This window comes from Cyprinodon tularosa, unplaced genomic scaffold (assembly GCF_016077235.1).
Source record: "Cyprinodon tularosa strain WSP-4 unplaced genomic scaffold, ASM1607723v1 ctg329, whole genome shotgun sequence".
Classification (NCBI taxonomy): Eukaryota; Metazoa; Chordata; class Actinopteri; order Cyprinodontiformes; family Cyprinodontidae; genus Cyprinodon; species Cyprinodon tularosa.
The window spans coordinates 850,666-868,675 of NW_024039040.1; the positions used below are offsets into that span (position 1 = coordinate 850,666).

General features: G+C 37.1%; 1 protein-coding gene across 1 annotated transcript in view; it reads left to right on the forward strand.

Annotated features, from left to right (window-relative positions):
* Nucleotides 1–18,010, forward strand: part of vipr2 (vasoactive intestinal peptide receptor 2) — an 85,483-nt gene that overhangs the window by 24,844 nt on the left and 42,629 nt on the right. Inside the window, exon 2 of the mRNA XM_038293556.1 lies at nucleotides 8,417–8,522. Coding sequence (XP_038149484.1) covers nucleotides 8,417–8,522 — 106 coding nt within the window. The remainder of the gene's footprint in view (nucleotides 1–8,416; nucleotides 8,523–18,010) is intronic.

Consider the following 18,010-nt stretch of genomic DNA (forward strand, 5'->3'; position numbering starts at 1 on the left):
CAGCATCCTAAACATCTGTTGAATTTCCTGTGCTTCTTTGAGCACAGCAGCATCTGACATCAGAAATAAAATCACCAGGCTTTTTTCATCACATATTTGCTGCAGATGGGGCAATACAGTACCAAGCATTAGCCTTACAACTCCTTCATATATTTTTATGTCACCACCATCCATCTCATACCGCTTGTCCATCAGGGTAACAGGGGTGAGGGTTTAGGTGCACCATGGGGTCTGGAAGTAGACGCCAATCAAAGTAGCTAGAATGTTTTTGACCTGAGGAAGAACCAACCTTCTTGCTGTGAGGCAACAGCACTACTGCAGCACTTTGTAGACCACTGTGTACAATCAAAAACATCAAAGTATTTTTGAGGTTTTTATGGCACTAGTGGCTAATTTTTTTATAGTTGGCTGACAGGAAAGAGGGTATGAGAGAGGAGGGGAGAGAAATAAACCAAAGGACCACAGACTGGATTCGAACCTGGGTCGACCAATTAGCACACGAAAAAAATCAAAATCTAGATAAGTAATTTTTATTCATAAAATAGGTGCATTTGTTCTTGGATTGAAGAGGTAAAAGATACATTTTGCCAATGGAACAAGATAATTTACACTTAAAATAAGAACACAAAATTGCATTGTCTTATTTCAAGTGAATTTTATCTAATTATCTCATTTTAAGAGTAAAAATACTCATTCCATTGGCAAACTATCTCCTTTACCAATTCAAGTTAAGGGGAAACATACTTTATTTAAGAAATTTTTTGTTATTTTTAGATTGTTTTTCCACTAAGGCCTCCATACATGGGTTGTGCACGCTAACCACTGTTCCACCAAAGCATGCCCAGGGTTGCTTTTATATGATAAAAGATTGTAAAATACTAATGCTAACAGCAATAATAAAATTGTACAGTCCTATATAGTTTGTAAAATAGTTTACCAACAAAACATTTTGTGTTTCAGTCCACCCAGTTTAATTTAATGCCCCTTAATAAAATTCAGGGCAATAAATAGAGTCCAACTGAGTTTGATTTATTATAAGTAAAAATGTACTTGTTTGGTTTGTTTACAGAACATAGGTGTGCAAATGGCATCCTGATGGTCAAAAAGAAGGAAAGTCATATTGAAGTCAGGTTTTTCCAAGCTTTGAAGAAATCACAGAAGTATATCTTCAAACAGTGGCAAGAGTTTGTAATAAACCAGACAGATTAAGTAAAATTCAGCCAGACACAAAGTAAGTTTAAAAAGATTTATAATCAATCTGCAGCTTATGTGAGTCTGGAGACCTCTGTGGGAAGCCACTAGAAACTATCTGGTGAGAGAACAAGTTTGTGGCTTAATTTGAGGCTTTTCTGCTCGGATCTGAGGGCTTCAATCCAACTAATGTCCTCCTTGCAGTGGTGGATCCTTGTAATGAACAAGCAAAGGTGACTGACTTGAAGAAGACTCAGAAGAATGAACATGACCAAATTCAGAGAATAAGTAAGAAACATGCACAGGCACACAGAAGGGTAGATCAGCCTATTTATCCAAGAGCTTGGCAAGGACTGTGGGTCAATGTGTATAAACAGGATTTAATCCAGAGATGAGAGTTTTGGTAGAATTCAGGCGAAGGAGAGCAAAGAGAATCAAAAATGTGTTCTTAAAGTTGTAGGGAATCGGTTGTTCCAATCGTTGCATTTCCGAATTCTCCCAAGTGGCGCACGACTTTACTTCTATTCTAATATACGTATATTCTAATATGAAAAACAAAAAATTTACATTTTAAAATTGCTGCTTAAAAATATACTTGTTTAAAAAAAAATTTAATTAGTTATTTAAGGTTTTCTTTCAACCATCTTTATCAGTTTTTCTCCTCTCTGTTGTTCCTGTATGCTGAGTGATTATACAACTCTAGATGAGCTTTCCTTTTCATTTTTGCATCTCTTTATTGCCAAGAAATGTTGTCATTAGAAATCACTCACATTCACAAAAACAGGAACTTTATGCAAACCATTGGGAACCAGTTTGTGCATCATTAGGAGAAATATTTATGGATATATACTTTTTTTGTCTTTATTTTCTCAATAAAAGCTTAGAAAAAAGTCATCACTTAACATTGCTTGGAAGAGACATGTTCAGCGGTGGTTAGTTGACAAATAACAGGAGGCTTGGTAAAAGTATTACCATGGCAACGTAGTGCTGCCTCATGGTGGGACATTGCTGGGTCCAAACCTCTTTTTCAGGTTAATTAGTGTTTCTACGTTGCTCTAAGGTTTGATGCTGTATGAGCTTGGGTGTTTGAAAGTGACTCTGAGCGGCGACTTGACCAAACTGCACAGCACCTCTCATCTATTAATATGGAGTCAGACACCAGCCTCCTGCAACCCTGAACAGGAACGAAGGGTGAACTAACTTTTAAAGACGTTCAAAACCAATATTTGAAAGTTTGTAACCTCTAACCCAGCGGTCCCCAACCTTTTTTGCACCACGGACCGCTATATGTCAGACAATATTTTCACGGACCGGCCGGGGGGAGGGGGATACGATCAAGTAAAATGATAAAATCAAATACAAACAGCATAAAAATAAAACAACAAGCCGGTCCTATCTAGGCGTAATCGGAGAAAATGACAGACCAAGTGTACTCCTGATGTCCAGTCTGCTCCGTAGCTTTGTTTTGGTCGCTGTAACCGCAGAAAATCCCGCTTCACAAAGATAGGATGTTATAGATACTGTAGGATGAGTCTTGAACTGAATTTACCTGTGTCAAGAGGCACAGACTGATGTAATTGGGAAAGAATACCGCAATTTTTTTCAAAATAAACCATCACTCAGACTCTGATTGTCGATAAATTATATATATATATATATATATATATATATATATATATATATATATATATATATATATATATATATATATATATACTTTTTTCTGTGTGGCCCGGTACCAAATGACCCACGGACCGGTACCGGTCCGCAGCCCGTGGGTTGGGGACCGCTGCTCTAACCGACCCTGTTTGAGTTTCAGCCAGATTAAGCTAAAAAAAAAAGTGAAAAGCCACGATCTTGCAGATACAATCTGCTTGTGCAGCCTGGAGAAACAATCCAGACAGGTGGACATAAAACGATGGTTCTTTAAGCAGATGTCAGCCTGATGGAAAAGCTGCCAAATTTGAATAAATTGAGACAAAGACTGATTTTCTTTGGTTATGGTGGTTGAAAGATGCAACTTTCTGTCCACAGTGTGTGAAAACAGTTTGACTCTAATGTGAAGAGTAAATTCTAGCTTTTAGTGATCTAGTCTGAAGATTTTTTGAAATCGTAGTCATCTCTTCATTGCGCTGCTTTCAGCTCTTCTTGTCTGGTTTGAAGGCTGCTGAGGCCTGTTGATGGTTTTCCTTCAAAAACTGAATCATAATCTGTTCTTCCATCTTGCATAAATAGTCATTGGGGTCTGATGCATGAAATTGCAGCTCGTCTGCCACATGTGCATTTGTGTATGCTGTGGGAGAGCTGTGTGGATGCTGGCCAATCTCAGCTCATGCGAGGGGGATAAAGAGCTGCCGTCTCTATGGGGGGATTTGACTGACCCATGGGTTTGACATGCAAAGCTGTTTCATAAATGGTTGATCCAACTATTGGCAGGATGAAGTTGAGATTTATAACACACAGGAGGGGGGGGTGCATTTTTCATCCTTAGGGGGATCTGGTGTCTCTTTTAAAATGTGTTATTTTGTAAATAATGACTTGATATTATTCTTTTATTTGCAGTTTTCACTTTTCTTTTTGCTTTACTTTTCCCCCTATTGATAAACCACCACTAATCTATGTACTAATTAGGTGCATTCTAAGGGTAAATAGCTCCCCTGGATGTTGGAAGTATTAATGTAAAGGTGTAGAAGGCATATTATGCTTAGAAAGTTTTCACTATGTGGTCATTAAATATAAAGGTCATAAGAAGTGCAAAACATTTGATATATGGAGCTACAGCTACCAATAGATTCTCTCTTAAAATGCTGTTTAACAGCACAGCTTGAGTCGGGTCGGTGTCCTTTAGATTCTGATATTATTTCATCAACAAATCAATGTTCGCTGAAACAGAAGTCCTGCTGTGGATTAAACAGGCTGCCCCTCTGAGGCCACAATCACAATATTTGGAATATCATTGCATGAAAAGTTTCATCACAAAATTAAAAATGTAATTTTCTTTAGCCACACTTCTTGCTAGAAGACAGATTTTGTTTAAATGGAAAGACACACAAAGACACAACCTATTCTGAACCACATCAAGGTTATGGATCCCACACACTTTTCATTGGAGTAATACACACTGTCATATTTTGAATGTCCTTAATGGTGCAACAGGAGGGTTGTTCGAGGGGTCAAAGGGGGAAAATTGTTCTAATGTACTTAAAATTGTATTTTTCTTGACTGAATGCTTAATAAAAATACTTTGGAGAAAAAACAAAAAACATGTTGCCCCTTCAGCCTTTCTACAGTCCTACATATAGAGGACCCTCTGAAATTAAATTAGAGCAAAAGTAATTACAGCATACAATCTAAGTTTGTGACCCTTTTAACAGTCAAAGGGTTGTTTAAAGTCTTCATATAAAATTAAATGCGACATCCACAAATCTGAACAGTTCAGTCAGTAAATAAATCTGCTCACTAGATTAAATTCGTATCATTTCATGCAACTAATGAAAAGAGACGTTAGCCCTCCTCTTCAAGGAAAGACTGCAGGGATTTTAGAGCTTAGAAATAAAATCCTTTTTTCAGAAGAAATAATCCATCTGAAAGCGATTAAACCTTACAGGTTGTTTCTGCTATCATTGCCAGAGACTTAGGAAGATTTCAACATGTAGGAAAACTAGTTGCACAAATCTGCATCCTTTACTTGAGTCTGCAGATCAGAGCAGGATGTCATACATTTCTGAAAGCACATTAATAAATGATGATATATTTTTGGTTTTATTGGATGCCCTCAGCTTTTTGTTTAGAATTAGGTTTGATCAAAACAATAATTTAGCTTTAGGATCTAATTTAAAATAAAAAAATCTGCCTGACCCAGATGGAATAAGCAGAAAAAGAAGGATGGATGTTTTAAATGCCTAAGAAAATGGAATAAAAAAAAGAACATCACCCCAATCTAAAATTATATAATAGAGTAGATGTTTCAATCCAGGGTATTTCTTTGTGTTAATTTTTCATCATAGCAATAAATGTGCTGAGGAGCAAAAACTATCCATTATCTGAAGAATAGAACCTGGAATATAGAGATGTAGGTGCAGTTTTTAAAGCAATAACACATAAAAATGTACATGCTTTTTTATTAATCTTATAAACATTAAATGTTTTCACTGCAGAAAAAACTGCGGCGTGCATTTCTATCATAGAATCTTAGATGTGATCAGTTTTCTAACTTTAAAGTAATAAAAGCTACCAGTAGGGTAAGTAAACTTTAGAAAAAAATTTTTAAACTGAGAAGATGTTTAAGTTTTTTTTCTCTCTACAGGAATTAAACTTTTTTATTTTTTTATTCTGAATGTTAACTGAACCAATATAACACCCATAAAGGTCAAGATCAGCTGAAAAATCTTATTAATAAGAAGTTAAAATCTGTTTATTTGCCATATTTTAGAGTGAGCTTTGTTTTCATGACAAATAAACACTAGTTAAAACATTTTCACTTTTAGATAAAAAAATCTAAAAGCAAATTCAATGAAATATATTTTCTGAAAAATATTTTTTGTTGTGTTCAACTTAAGTATGAAATAAAAAAATCTAAGTCTGCAGAGAGATAGTTGGGGAATAACATGTTCTATAGCTAAAGAAAGGAATAGACAATTTTGTTAGGGTGATAAAAAGACTTGGGTTTTTACCTGAACTAAAAACAAAATCAAATTGATTGAATAAAAGTAAAGCAAGATAATAAAATAAAAAAAGGTACAGAAAACTGCATTAAACTGTTTTTCCTTTTGTAGTGGTCTCATTGTCTCTGTAAAGCCTTGAGATGACATATGTAGTGTGATGTGTTGTGAATTGACACTAAATAAAAAAAATATTGGAATTAAATTAAATGACAATGCAGCGGTGTCCTCTTAATATCAGATTAAAGCCACATTAGCAGCTAAATAAAACCATAAAGTACTAGGACCTAAATAATAAAAGAAAAGAAAAAAAATGTAAAGTTGTGTAAAGTTGTTAAAAAAAAAAAACATACATTTTTGCTACCTCAAAGTCTTCAGTGAGTTCATGCTAAAGGCAAGTTTATGTTGATAATTTAAAACCTTGCTTAGTAATTTAATTTGCACTTAGGGGTTTTCTAATAAACCATATCCACAAGCCCTAGGGGTTCTGGAAGGTTCACAAACAGGAAAAGTCCAGTTAAATGAAATCTAGACACTCACCTCTTGGAGCAATTTAGATAATCAAATTAACCAAATACAGGTTCTTTGATTTTGTGATGAAATCGGATCACCCAAATTTATTTGATCAAGAATATGGTTATTTTAACTATCAATACTTGATGTGAGGAAAAAAAAAACACAAACGTTTTTGAAACAAGTCAAATTATTTTTGTTAATTTCCTTAAACAAACGTTTGTTTTTGTTTTTTTACATATTAAAACAGAAAATTAAATTATGCAACACATTTTTTTGGGTTGTTTTTTAGGCATTATATTTCATATAAAAAGGGGAATAAATGCTGTACAGGTGCTGGTCATAAAATTAGAATATCATGAAAAAGTAGATTGATTTCAGTAATTCCATTTAAAAAGTGAAACTTGTATATTATATTCATACATTACATACAAACTCATATATTTCAGATGTTTATTTTGTTTAATTTTGATGATTACAAATGACAACAAATGAAAATCTCAAATTCATCATATCAGAAAATTAGAATATTGTGAAAAGGTTCAAAATTGATGGCCCCTGGTGCCACACTCTAATCAGCTAATTAACTCAAACCACCTGCAAAAGCCTTTAAATGGTCTTTCAGTCTAGTTCTATAGGCTACACAATCATGGGGAAGACTGCTGACCTGACAGTTGTCCAAAAGACGACCATCGACACCTTGCACAAGGAGGGCAAGACACAAAAGGTCATCGCTAAAGAGGCTGGCTGTTCACAGAGCTCAGTGTCCAAGCACATTAATAGAGAGGCGAAGGGAAAGAAAAGATGTGGTCGAAAAAAGTGTACAAGCAAGAGAGATAACCGCACCCTGGAGAGGATTGTGAAACAAAACCCATTCAAAAATGTGGGGGAGATTCACAAAGAGTGGACTGCAGCTGGAGTGAGTGCTTCAAGAACCACCACACACAGACGTATGAAAGACATGGGTTTCTGCTGTCGCATTCCTTGTGTCAAGCCACTCTTGAACCACAGACAGCGTCAGAAGCGTCTTGCCTGGGCTAAAGAGAAACAGGACTGGACTGCTGGTGAGTGGTCCAAAGTCATGTTCTCTGATGAAAGTAAATTTTGCATTTCCTTTGGAAATCAAGGTCCCAGAGTCTGGAGGAAAAGAAGAGAGGCACTTCATCCACGTTGCTTGAAGTCCAGTGTAAAGTTTCCACAGTCAGTGATGGTTTGGGGTGCCATGTCATCTGCTGGTGTTGGTCCATTGTGTTTTCTGAGGTCCAGGGTCAACGCAGCCACATACCAGGAAGTTTTAGAGCACTTCATGCTTCCTGCAGCTGACCAACTTTTTGGAGATGCAGATTTCATTTTCCAACAGGACTTGGCACCTGCACACAGTGCCAAAGCTACCAGTACCTGGTTGAAGGACCATGGTATCCCTGTTCTTAATTGGCCAGCAAACTCTCCTGACCTTAACCCCATAGAAAATCTATGGGGTATTGTGAAGAAGAAGATGCAATACACCAGACCCAACAATTCAGAAGAGCTAAAAGCCACTATTAGAGCAACCTGGGCTATCATAACACCTGAGCAGTGCCACAGACTGATCGACTCAATGCCACGCCGCATTGCTGCAGTAATACAGGCCAAAGGAGGCCCAACTAAATACTGAGTGCTGTACATGCTCATACTTTTCATGTTCATACTTTTCAGTTGGCCAACATTTCTATAAATCCTTTGTTTTTATTGGTCTTCAGTAATATTCTAATTTTCTGATATGATGAATTTGAGATTTTCATTTGTTGTCATTTGTAATCATCAAAATTAAACAAAATAAACATCTGAAATATATGAGTTTGTATGTAATGTATGAATATAATATACAAGTTTCACTTTTTAAATGGAATTACTGAAATCAATCTACTTTTTCATGATATTCTAATTTTATGACCAGCACCTGTATGCTTACATCGGCCTGAACATACTCTGGATAAATCCTTAGCTCTATTTGAGTTAAAACCATGGCATATTAAGCTCATAAACTGAATTCTTGCTTTTATTATACACAGGTTGTTGCACGAAATCCAAGTTGCAACTTCTTGCTGGAGGTGGAGAAAGATGAGCTTGACTGTGTGAGGAGGCTGAAGGAGGACGAGGCTGCTGGCAATGCTGAAGGTTGGGATCAATGTAAACATCAGAGTCGTTTTGTTAATTCAAATAGGATAGAAATACCTTTATTTTCCAACAGTGAAGCAATTGTGGTGTGGTAGTGGTGAAACCAGCTAAACAGGAAGGTTTACAGGTACAAACTGCATAGATTAAAAATACTTTTTAGAAAGTAAAAAAAATATATATTTTTTTTATTATTAACTGTACAGTTGCTAAAAAATAATGCAAAGGAATTAGCTGAATTAATAAAAAGATATGGGGTATATGGTAAATACGTTAAAGTAAGTAAATATTTAACTGTACAGGCAGAGTGTCTGGTTAGAATACAGTATCATTACTTTATCATATTATAAGGTTATTGTCACAAGATTAACATGGAAAATGTTTCCCTTAACTTTATAGCAGTGATGGATATGTGTCTGCATACAGAATATGATATTTTACATCTCTGTGCTCATACTTTCTTTTTGACAATCCAGAAATACTCTGTAGAGCTTTTTAAATCAGCATTTTATCTGACAAAATGACCTAATTAGGCACCTCATGTTGATCTTCTTTTAGTTTTATGTCAGTCAGCTTGTGGTAGCTTTTATGGATAGAACAGAATTTCGTTGCAGGAATTTCAGATTTTTTTCAATTTGCTCCAAAAGGCACCATCCGTTGCATGGAAGCCATTGAAGCTGTATTGATGTCTGCAGGGGGGTTGTGCTTGTTGCCATAAAAGGCTGAAATTATCTTTCACAGAGAAAACACTTGCAATACGTGCACAGTGAGAAAGCTGGCTTTCAAGTTCCAAATATCTGTATGTACAGACTTTTTAGATCAGAGCTCTGGAACATATGTAGTGTGCTGGTTATATATCTTTCCTTCTGGTTTCAAAATATATATAAAAAGGAAAAAAACAACAGCAGAAGTTCATATGGGGTCTTCTTTCAGCAATTTCATTGAGTGAAAATGGATTACAAGCAAATCATACCTGAACCTAACTAGATTAGAGATGCAAGAGATTTCCTCTCTGCTCACCAAAACCTAGATGAAAGCAATGCTTATTATATTTCTGCAGCACAGAATTCTGATGGAGACACGTTTCTTTTTATTCTATGCACAGGATGCAGGACACTGTGCAAAAACCATCTGTGGAAAGGGTTATACTCCCATCGCACACCAGATGCTCTTTGGTGGATGTAGTAACATTGTTCATGGGATCTAAGATGTTTGGAAAGAATTTACATGAGTAGAAAATATCAAACAAGTCAGTCTGAGGAATATGAATCACACGCACTTCCTCTCAGAAAATGCGCAGTTCATTAACTTCTACTTTAAACTTTAAAAGTCTCGCTGCAAACTTTGCAGCTGATTGCGTAAAGCTTTAATGAAATGGCATTTTGGAAAAGTTTTGTACAGCAGGAAACCTGATAAAAAACTGTTTAGAAAGAGGTTCAGCCCTGCACTGGATGCAGAACTCATTTAGTTTCAAGGATTCTCTGAAATAGACGACTGAACTGCGCTAAACATCTGAGAGGCAAACCGAACATTTAATAACGACTTGCTGGGAGTATTTTAAAAGTATATATCAACATCATTGCATTTGAAGAGATATTTTATAGATTTTAATCAGAATATTAAGCTGAGAACAATAGGATCCAGTATTCGAGGTAGACAAAGATTTCTCAAAACCTTTATTGGAAAGAGAACCGCAGTGAGCAGCGTCAGCATCTAAGGTAGGAACCTCTGCAGGAGGATACAACAGGTTAGTGACCACATCTTTCTGTAAATGGATGATAACGAAAGTGTGAGTCACTAACCTGGTCTTATAGATCAGTCAAAGCCCAGAGGGTGAGGCTTCCAGCCGGTCGGCTGCCAACATGACGCAGTGGGTGCCGCCCAGAGAGTCCCAGACATTGATGGTGGTCGGAGGACAGGCAGGAGATCAGAACTGACCAGATGAAGGAAGGCAGGATGATCCAGAAGACGATGCAAAAACCGGTTTCTGTGACTTGCTCAGGATTCAGAGCCAGGAGATCAGAGGTACAAAGAGATGCCGAGGGAAATCCAGAACGGTGTCACGAATCCGTTCCAGGTTCAGTTAACAGACAGGCAGAAATCCAGTAGAAGTCTGAGGACAGGTCCACCACTGGCTCAAAGTAATCTGGCACTGATGACCTGTCTGAAGGCTGGTTAAATAGAGACTGAACTTTGTAAAGGATTTAATAAAAAAAAATCTAGATACAGTCCATATATGCAGACTCCAAACTTAAACAAACTTCTTCTTTGAATACATGGCACTTCAGCTAAGAGGTGTCCCTTCAGAGTGCAGTTAAGATGCAGAGAGAGAGAGCAAAGAGCCTCCCTCACATGTAGTTATGGTTTGTTTATGTGTACTTTGGCCCAACAAAGCTAACAGAAAGAGAAAAATTATTAAAAAAAGAGAAAATACATACAAAGTAGAAGAAATGGATTGTGCCTCACCTTTCTAGGTTATATCCAAGTAATGTCTTCCTATGGGCAGCAACTTGAAGGCACAAACTAACCCTTGCCCTTATGAGTAGCGCACAGCCTGCCATCACCAGCAGAGAAGCTGACGGTGTGCTGAACAGCATCACGGCCAAGCGGAAAGACAACACGATTTGAGGGAATGTGAAAATAAAGAAGGCAGGGAATCTTCCGCAGGTTCCAGATTCTAACTTGCCGAGATCTCCCTCCTCTGCTTAGTTTGAGAAATAATGTGTTTACAATTATACAAGTTTATCCACATAATCATAGCTGTTCTCTGTGATTGTGGTATGAATTTCATAAGTCTGGGACAATGAAAGTGAAAATAAGGAGGGGAGGGAATCTTCGGCAGGTTCCAAGTTCTAAGTTTAACAAATAAAGTTTCAGAAATGATCAAGGATGGTGTTGATAGCAAAATTGGGACTGTAGCGCATCAACTGAAACGTGCCTCCATACAAGTAAAATCCTATGAATTTGAATTTATCTGTCCACCTAAACTATACATTTTAAGGCATCCATTCATAAGAAATATGAAAAAATTAAGAATATGTTTAAAATTTCCCTTTTCATTCATATTTCAATCCGTTTTCTCATCAATAGACGTGAGTTTAGGGCGATGCGGGCTCCCGCGACAAGGGAGGTAAATCCCGGCAGGAAGGTAATGCTCGGCACAATAGATGAAACCCGGAGGAGAGAATCGAAGGTTTAAAAAATGCATTTTAATGAAGCAATTTAAGACACATGTTAAGATTATTATCTTTAATGAACTGCTAAATTGGATGTAAATGTCTGGCCAATGGTCATAAATGAATTGAATGTTGATATCTGAGTGCAAGGTTCCTCGTGTGACTTGCAGAATGCCTGTTGTATGATCAATGGTAAATAGCTTAGTTTAATGGACCTGTTAAATAGTTTTAACTCATTCATTGTCAGCATGTAGCCTTGGTTACTTTAAATTAGCCAATAAAAGTAATAATGATTTTCCGATTTACAATCTATTTTATAAAATAAATAAGAATAAAGAATATTTGAAAGGTGAGTAAAATTATTAGATTATATGTAGGCTTATTGGATTTTCAGGCTAATTCTAATGTATTTGAATTTGTTATATACAACTGGGAGGCATAGAGCTGGAAATCAGATAGATGAGTCTGCGTTCGCCAGTATTGCCATACTTATCTGACTGCATTGTGCCAAGTGTAAAGTTTGGTAGAGGGGGGATTAAGGTGTAGGGTGGTTTTTCAAGAGCTGGGCTTGGCCCCTTAGTTCCAGTGAAAGGAACTCTGACTGCTTCAGCAAACCAAGACATTATAAAGAGTTTGTATCTGGCTCCTTCTATTCCTAACATGACTGTACACCCTCTACAAAGCAAGGTTTATAAAGACATGGATTGCAGAGTCTGGTGTGGATGAACTTGACTGGTCTGCTCAAAGTCCTTACTTCAACCTGTCAGAACACCTTTGGGATGAATTAGAGCAGAGACTGACATCCAGGCCTTCTTATCCAACATCAGTGTGTGATCTCACAAATTCACTACTGCAAGAATGGTGGAAACATCTTAAACCTTTTGGACAGCCGTCCCCCAAAGAGTTGAATCTGTTCCAGCTGCAAAGGATGGACCAAAGTCCTATTAAACCCTCATAGATTAGGAGTGGATATTGCTGAATGTCAGTCAAGACAAGTGAGCGAAAGTAAGACTCTGAAGCAACAGGAGTTGTACCTCATAAGACAACATTTCTACTCAAAATATGTTTAAAACAGGAAAATTTGTATGATGTATGTGCAGCCTATGCAAGAAAAATGAAAAATTATCTACAAGTTCAAATGTTGCAGTATATACCTTAACTGTACTTGATGGAGTCATTTGCATCAACATGAGTTTAAACTGAGTTTAGGTTCAAACATTTTCAACCTTTTTGTCCAATTTATATTTACCCTTCCTTTGTTTTCCGAGCATCGGCTTAACTATGTTTTTTTTTCTTTTTGAGGTCATTTAATAAAGTAAAGCTACATCTTAGCTGCAACTGACAAACTATTACTGTATGTCCTAAGTATTGAAACATAAGTATGTGAAACTGCCATAAAATGTAATCAGTAGATTTATTTTTACAAAGTAAATGCTGCAGAGAATAAGACCCTGCATTACATTTAATAGATCATTCACAATATCTATTTGCCTGTCCTAGTCAAAGATTACAAAGTTCTTTATGTTATAATTAAAAACTAAGTTAATGCAATTAAAGATAAATTATCGAATAAACAAAGTATTTGATATTTCTAATGTTACTCCAAGAATTATTTAAGATCAGAAAATCATGAGTGCTTCAGATTCTTTCAGATCTTTAAGGCATGGTTATAGTCAAGACAACTGATTAGGCTTTGGGAATAGATATTTACCATGACCATATAAATATATCATATGCTGCTTGATCATTTAAACAGGAAAAGAAATGAAGTCAAGAGAATTGGCCGAGCACTGAATCTTGTAGTAATCCATAGCTAACTTTTCTTTACAAGGACAACTTAACATCACCACACATTGTACCAACATGAAGCATTTAATCTAAAAATAGCTCAAAGATCGCCAACATCCTGGATACATATTTAAAGAAGATATATGGAGTACAGTTGTATGTTTCATGAACAAGAAGTCTGTTCGTCAAAGTGACTTCTTGCATTTGGCTTTTTTTACGAGTTGCCGCTTAAAACCTTAGGTCTTGCCCCTTATGTGTTTCTTTAAAAGGAGGGATACATAGATGGAGTTTTTTTTTTTTTTATTCATGCACCAATGATTTTGGATTGGTGTTCGAGCTGTTTTACCCTGGGGACAAGTGCACTCACACTCTTTCATCTCTCCTTTTACCACATCTACCTTCTCATCATTTTTATGCATTTGTGTACTGACTTTCTTCTCTCAGTCTAGTCCTATGCTAATTCTGGAAGTGGATGGAATCCAAATTTAGGTCTTCCCACTGAGTGAAACATTTATGTTTATAGTGGTCACAAATAGAATAGCCTCATGCTGCTGCATTAGACGTCTACTGGGAGCTGTCGTGTGGTCAGAAGTGATAGGGTGGAACAAACAAGCCCATGTCCTGACCCTCTTGAGCTATAGTGTGATATCTACACAAAAAAAATGTCATGAGAGCCACTCAGCCCAAAAGAAAACATAGAGCAGCTTAAACTCTGAAATTGATCAAAATAAAGAAAAAACATTAAAAAATAACTAGATAGAAAAAAAAATGCTGCAACAGATTTTAAAAAACATTTACCAAAAATAAGAGCTATATATATTCAATAAATAGGGCCGTTTTTTGTTAACCCCTAGAACCCTACGGACCCACCGGTGGGTCCAGCTGCTACGTGACCTCGTAATTTTAACAACCCCCCAGTATTGATGTAAAAAACACATTTGGCACAGCTTGGGGACATTTTTGGATAAATGTGCCAAAATGGCCTCTCCGCCTAAGAAATTTCTCACTAATACCATTCTAAAATAAATATGATTCATCTGATTGAGTCCAAATTTGGTATATTTTTACACAACATTTAGATATAAAAGTCTGTACTACTTTTTTGTGCTATAAATAATATTTTGGTAGTGTTTTGCAATGTTTATTTCAAAGAAAATTTTGGCGAGGTTCAAAAAATGCAAAATATTTTGTATTTTGTCCCTAATATTTCCGGCAGGGTCAAAGCTACAATGGTGCTGACACCAGAAAACCATTCTATGACATCTTACCTTTACAGACGTACCAAAAGTTTATTCTTAAATCTAATAGCTGTGAGGCTATAAGTGATTTACTTTTGTGTGTTTTTGTCAGCCAGAAATTTATTTATACCCCCTTAGGGTGTAAGAGGTTAAGATGATAGTGCTACTCTTTTTCACAGAACAAGAATAAAAACATACAGAAAGTTCAAATGTATGTTTCACATTATTTCTAATGAATAGCGAGAACATTTTTAGTGGCCAAAATATGAGTCTAATATGAGTCTAATATCTCAGAGGTTTTAGTGTTTTTGGGCAACTTTAGACATACAACCAAAAAAATTCATAAAGGGGACAGAGGGACCCAGTATTCAGACGAGATAGACAGTGGGAAGTTTCAAAAAGTTTAATTAACAAAAACAGCAGAGAATGGAATGCAGAACTGCGGACCTGCAGAGACTGCAGGGGGAAGAGGGGCGACCACCCATCACTGACACTCTTGATAGGGAGAAACACAGGTAAGTGACCATGATAATATGCTGACCAGGGGTTCAATCAGAACCGGAACAGGCATATCCGGGGTTCCAAAAGTCCACAGAGAGTTCAGGCAGGTTCAGGATTCCAAGACTCAAGCACAGAGTTCAGGCGGACACTTTCGAATGCAGACAAGTAGGCTCGGCAGTTGAGGGGCAGAACAAGACACAACATGAGGACAACCACAGAACTTTAAACTAGCTCCAATCCGCCAAGCTAAAATAGGAACAGGGCGAGCTCAGCAGAGAGAGCCAGAACACAATCAGGAAACACCAAGACACGACAAAAACCCTCTCTAACACTGACCTCCAAGAACGGGAAGATGAACTCTGGAAATAAGCCATGATCTCCGACTGAAACTGAAACTGAAACTCAAACAAACATATAATGATCTGGCCCCGATAGCTGGGCTGAACCGTGTATATAAAGCAGAGTGAGGAAGTGGATAAGATGAATGATAATTAGTGAGTGGGGAGGATAGGGCAGGTGAGTAAAAAGAGCAAATAGATCAGCTATCAGGGCTACGATCATGAAGCCTTTCCAGTTATAACCATCCTTTGATGATTCCAAGTGCTGATCTGATTCAGTATTCAACACACCTGTCTCCACCCCATTTACAATCAGCCTCGATTAGATTCACCTGCTTACCTGACTATATACCTGGCTCTCAGACCAATCACTAGTGCCAGATTATTACAAACAACTGTTGAGTTTCTTCCACCACTCCTGCTATCTGTCTGCCTCCCTAAATTCTGACCTGATTCTGCGTCCTGAATCTCTTAGCCTCTCCCCTTAATTATTCAACCTGTACTCTGCTCTCATGGATCTGCCCTTGTGCATTCCCTAGGACCAATGATTAACTGTCAAAGGAGGATTCCTTCAACTCAGCCTGGATGGATTCTGGCATCATCTGATGTTCAACAGTGATGTCACATGCCAATCGACATGCTGAGAAACTCTCAAAGTTTGTTCTCAAACACAGAGAAGGCCAGTGAGCCAGAATTAAATGTTGGAGACACCTCCCTTTGTTTTTGTCTGGACTCTGAACTGTTCAATCTCCTTCCAGAAGTTCTGGTTGCCGACTCTGAATCCCTCCTAACCGGCAGTTTAATATTCAAATAACTGTTGAAACACCCCTTATTGTTCTTGCTGAATTCTGGGTTTTTCATTTTATGGTCATTATAATCCTGTCTTCGTCCAGAAGGAAAACATGATCAAAGTTGTCTGTGGATTCCTCAAGTTTCTAGCTAGCGAACAGCAGACAAATCTAGAACTACAGAAGATCCAAATATGAGCTTTAGATTGTTCCCACAATGATGCCTTTTTTATATTTTCCAGTATTATTTAAAGTTACAGTGTGTAATAATTAAAGAGATTTACTGACAAAATGTAATATATCAGACATAAGTTTTCAATTTATTGCCATATACAAACTGAAAGTCTTGGCAACGTATGCGACTTTAGAAACTGCCATTATGCTCAGATGTGACTGAGTTAGGCCTTTATAAAATCTATATCTTACAAACAAAATACTATTTATAAAATGATCTGTTAACAAACCTCTAGAGGTGCATTCACAGTTAAAGTGAAATCTGCGAAAACTGCCGGTTTCGCCTGCTTTTGCTTATCTGCCTGGCCAGTAAAAGCAAATCGCTCGGCATTCAAAAAGCTCCTACGTCATTGACTTTACCGGTTATTGGTTTCACCTTAACATGGCAGAAATGGATTCATGAAGTGACTGGCAGTGCTGCTTTTATTTTTCCTGGGTTCACCAGATTCCTAGAGATGCAACCAATATAGGAAATATCACCACCAGCTCCATAGGCTGTACCTGGAGATGAAGCCATCTTAAAAAAAATATAACCAGGTCTACTCCAGGCAGCCACTGAATGTCTTGGATGTCTAAATACTTCAGAATCATAACTGTACTTTTCTATGCAGATGCTTTGTCTGCTAATGATTTACCCAACTCAGCATGCTGAGTGTTTGAAGCAACTAGTATGAATGGGTATATTACTCTATGTTTAGGTGATTGTCAACATAAACAATGTTTCCCTCAGACACATGCTGTACTACTTACTGTGTGTAGTGATGCGGTGATGCCATTTTTTGGCCATGCAGTATTGGTCGATACCAATACCATACTGATACCATCTGTTTATAATTGATGTGTGTGTATATATGAAGAACTGTGTGCTACTTGGATGTAAAATAATTTGTCAAGCTGCTGCCTGCCTTTGTGAAGCAGGAAAAAGATTAATACAAAGTGAATCGAGTACAACTTTTTATTGCCTACCTGGAATAAACTTTTGACTCTCAAAATGGTATCGGGGCGCTATTTGTTGGTACTCGCCGATACATTTTAGTGCAGTATCGGGGCCCCGCCCGATACTGGTATCAGTGTCATCTCAAGGCACTTTACAGACATAATTCAACCAGATCATAGAGTCAAACTGTTTCAAAGTTTTCTGATTTTGACAATAATGTCTGGATATGAACCACAAGGGAAGACGATAGAGAGCTAAAATAATTCCTAGTTGGAGCTTTGTGATGATTAAAAAGACTAGGGTTTATAAGAAATCAGCTGTCTTTTAAAAAAAAAATACCTATCAAGAACTATTTTCCGAATGGCGCTTATCAAGTGTTTTTCAGCATTTTATTTTATTGTGAGGACATATAAGGAAGATATAAGATGATTTCTGAATTCATTCCGATTTTTTAAATCTATCACTCCAATGCTGCTCCTTTTGACCTCAGA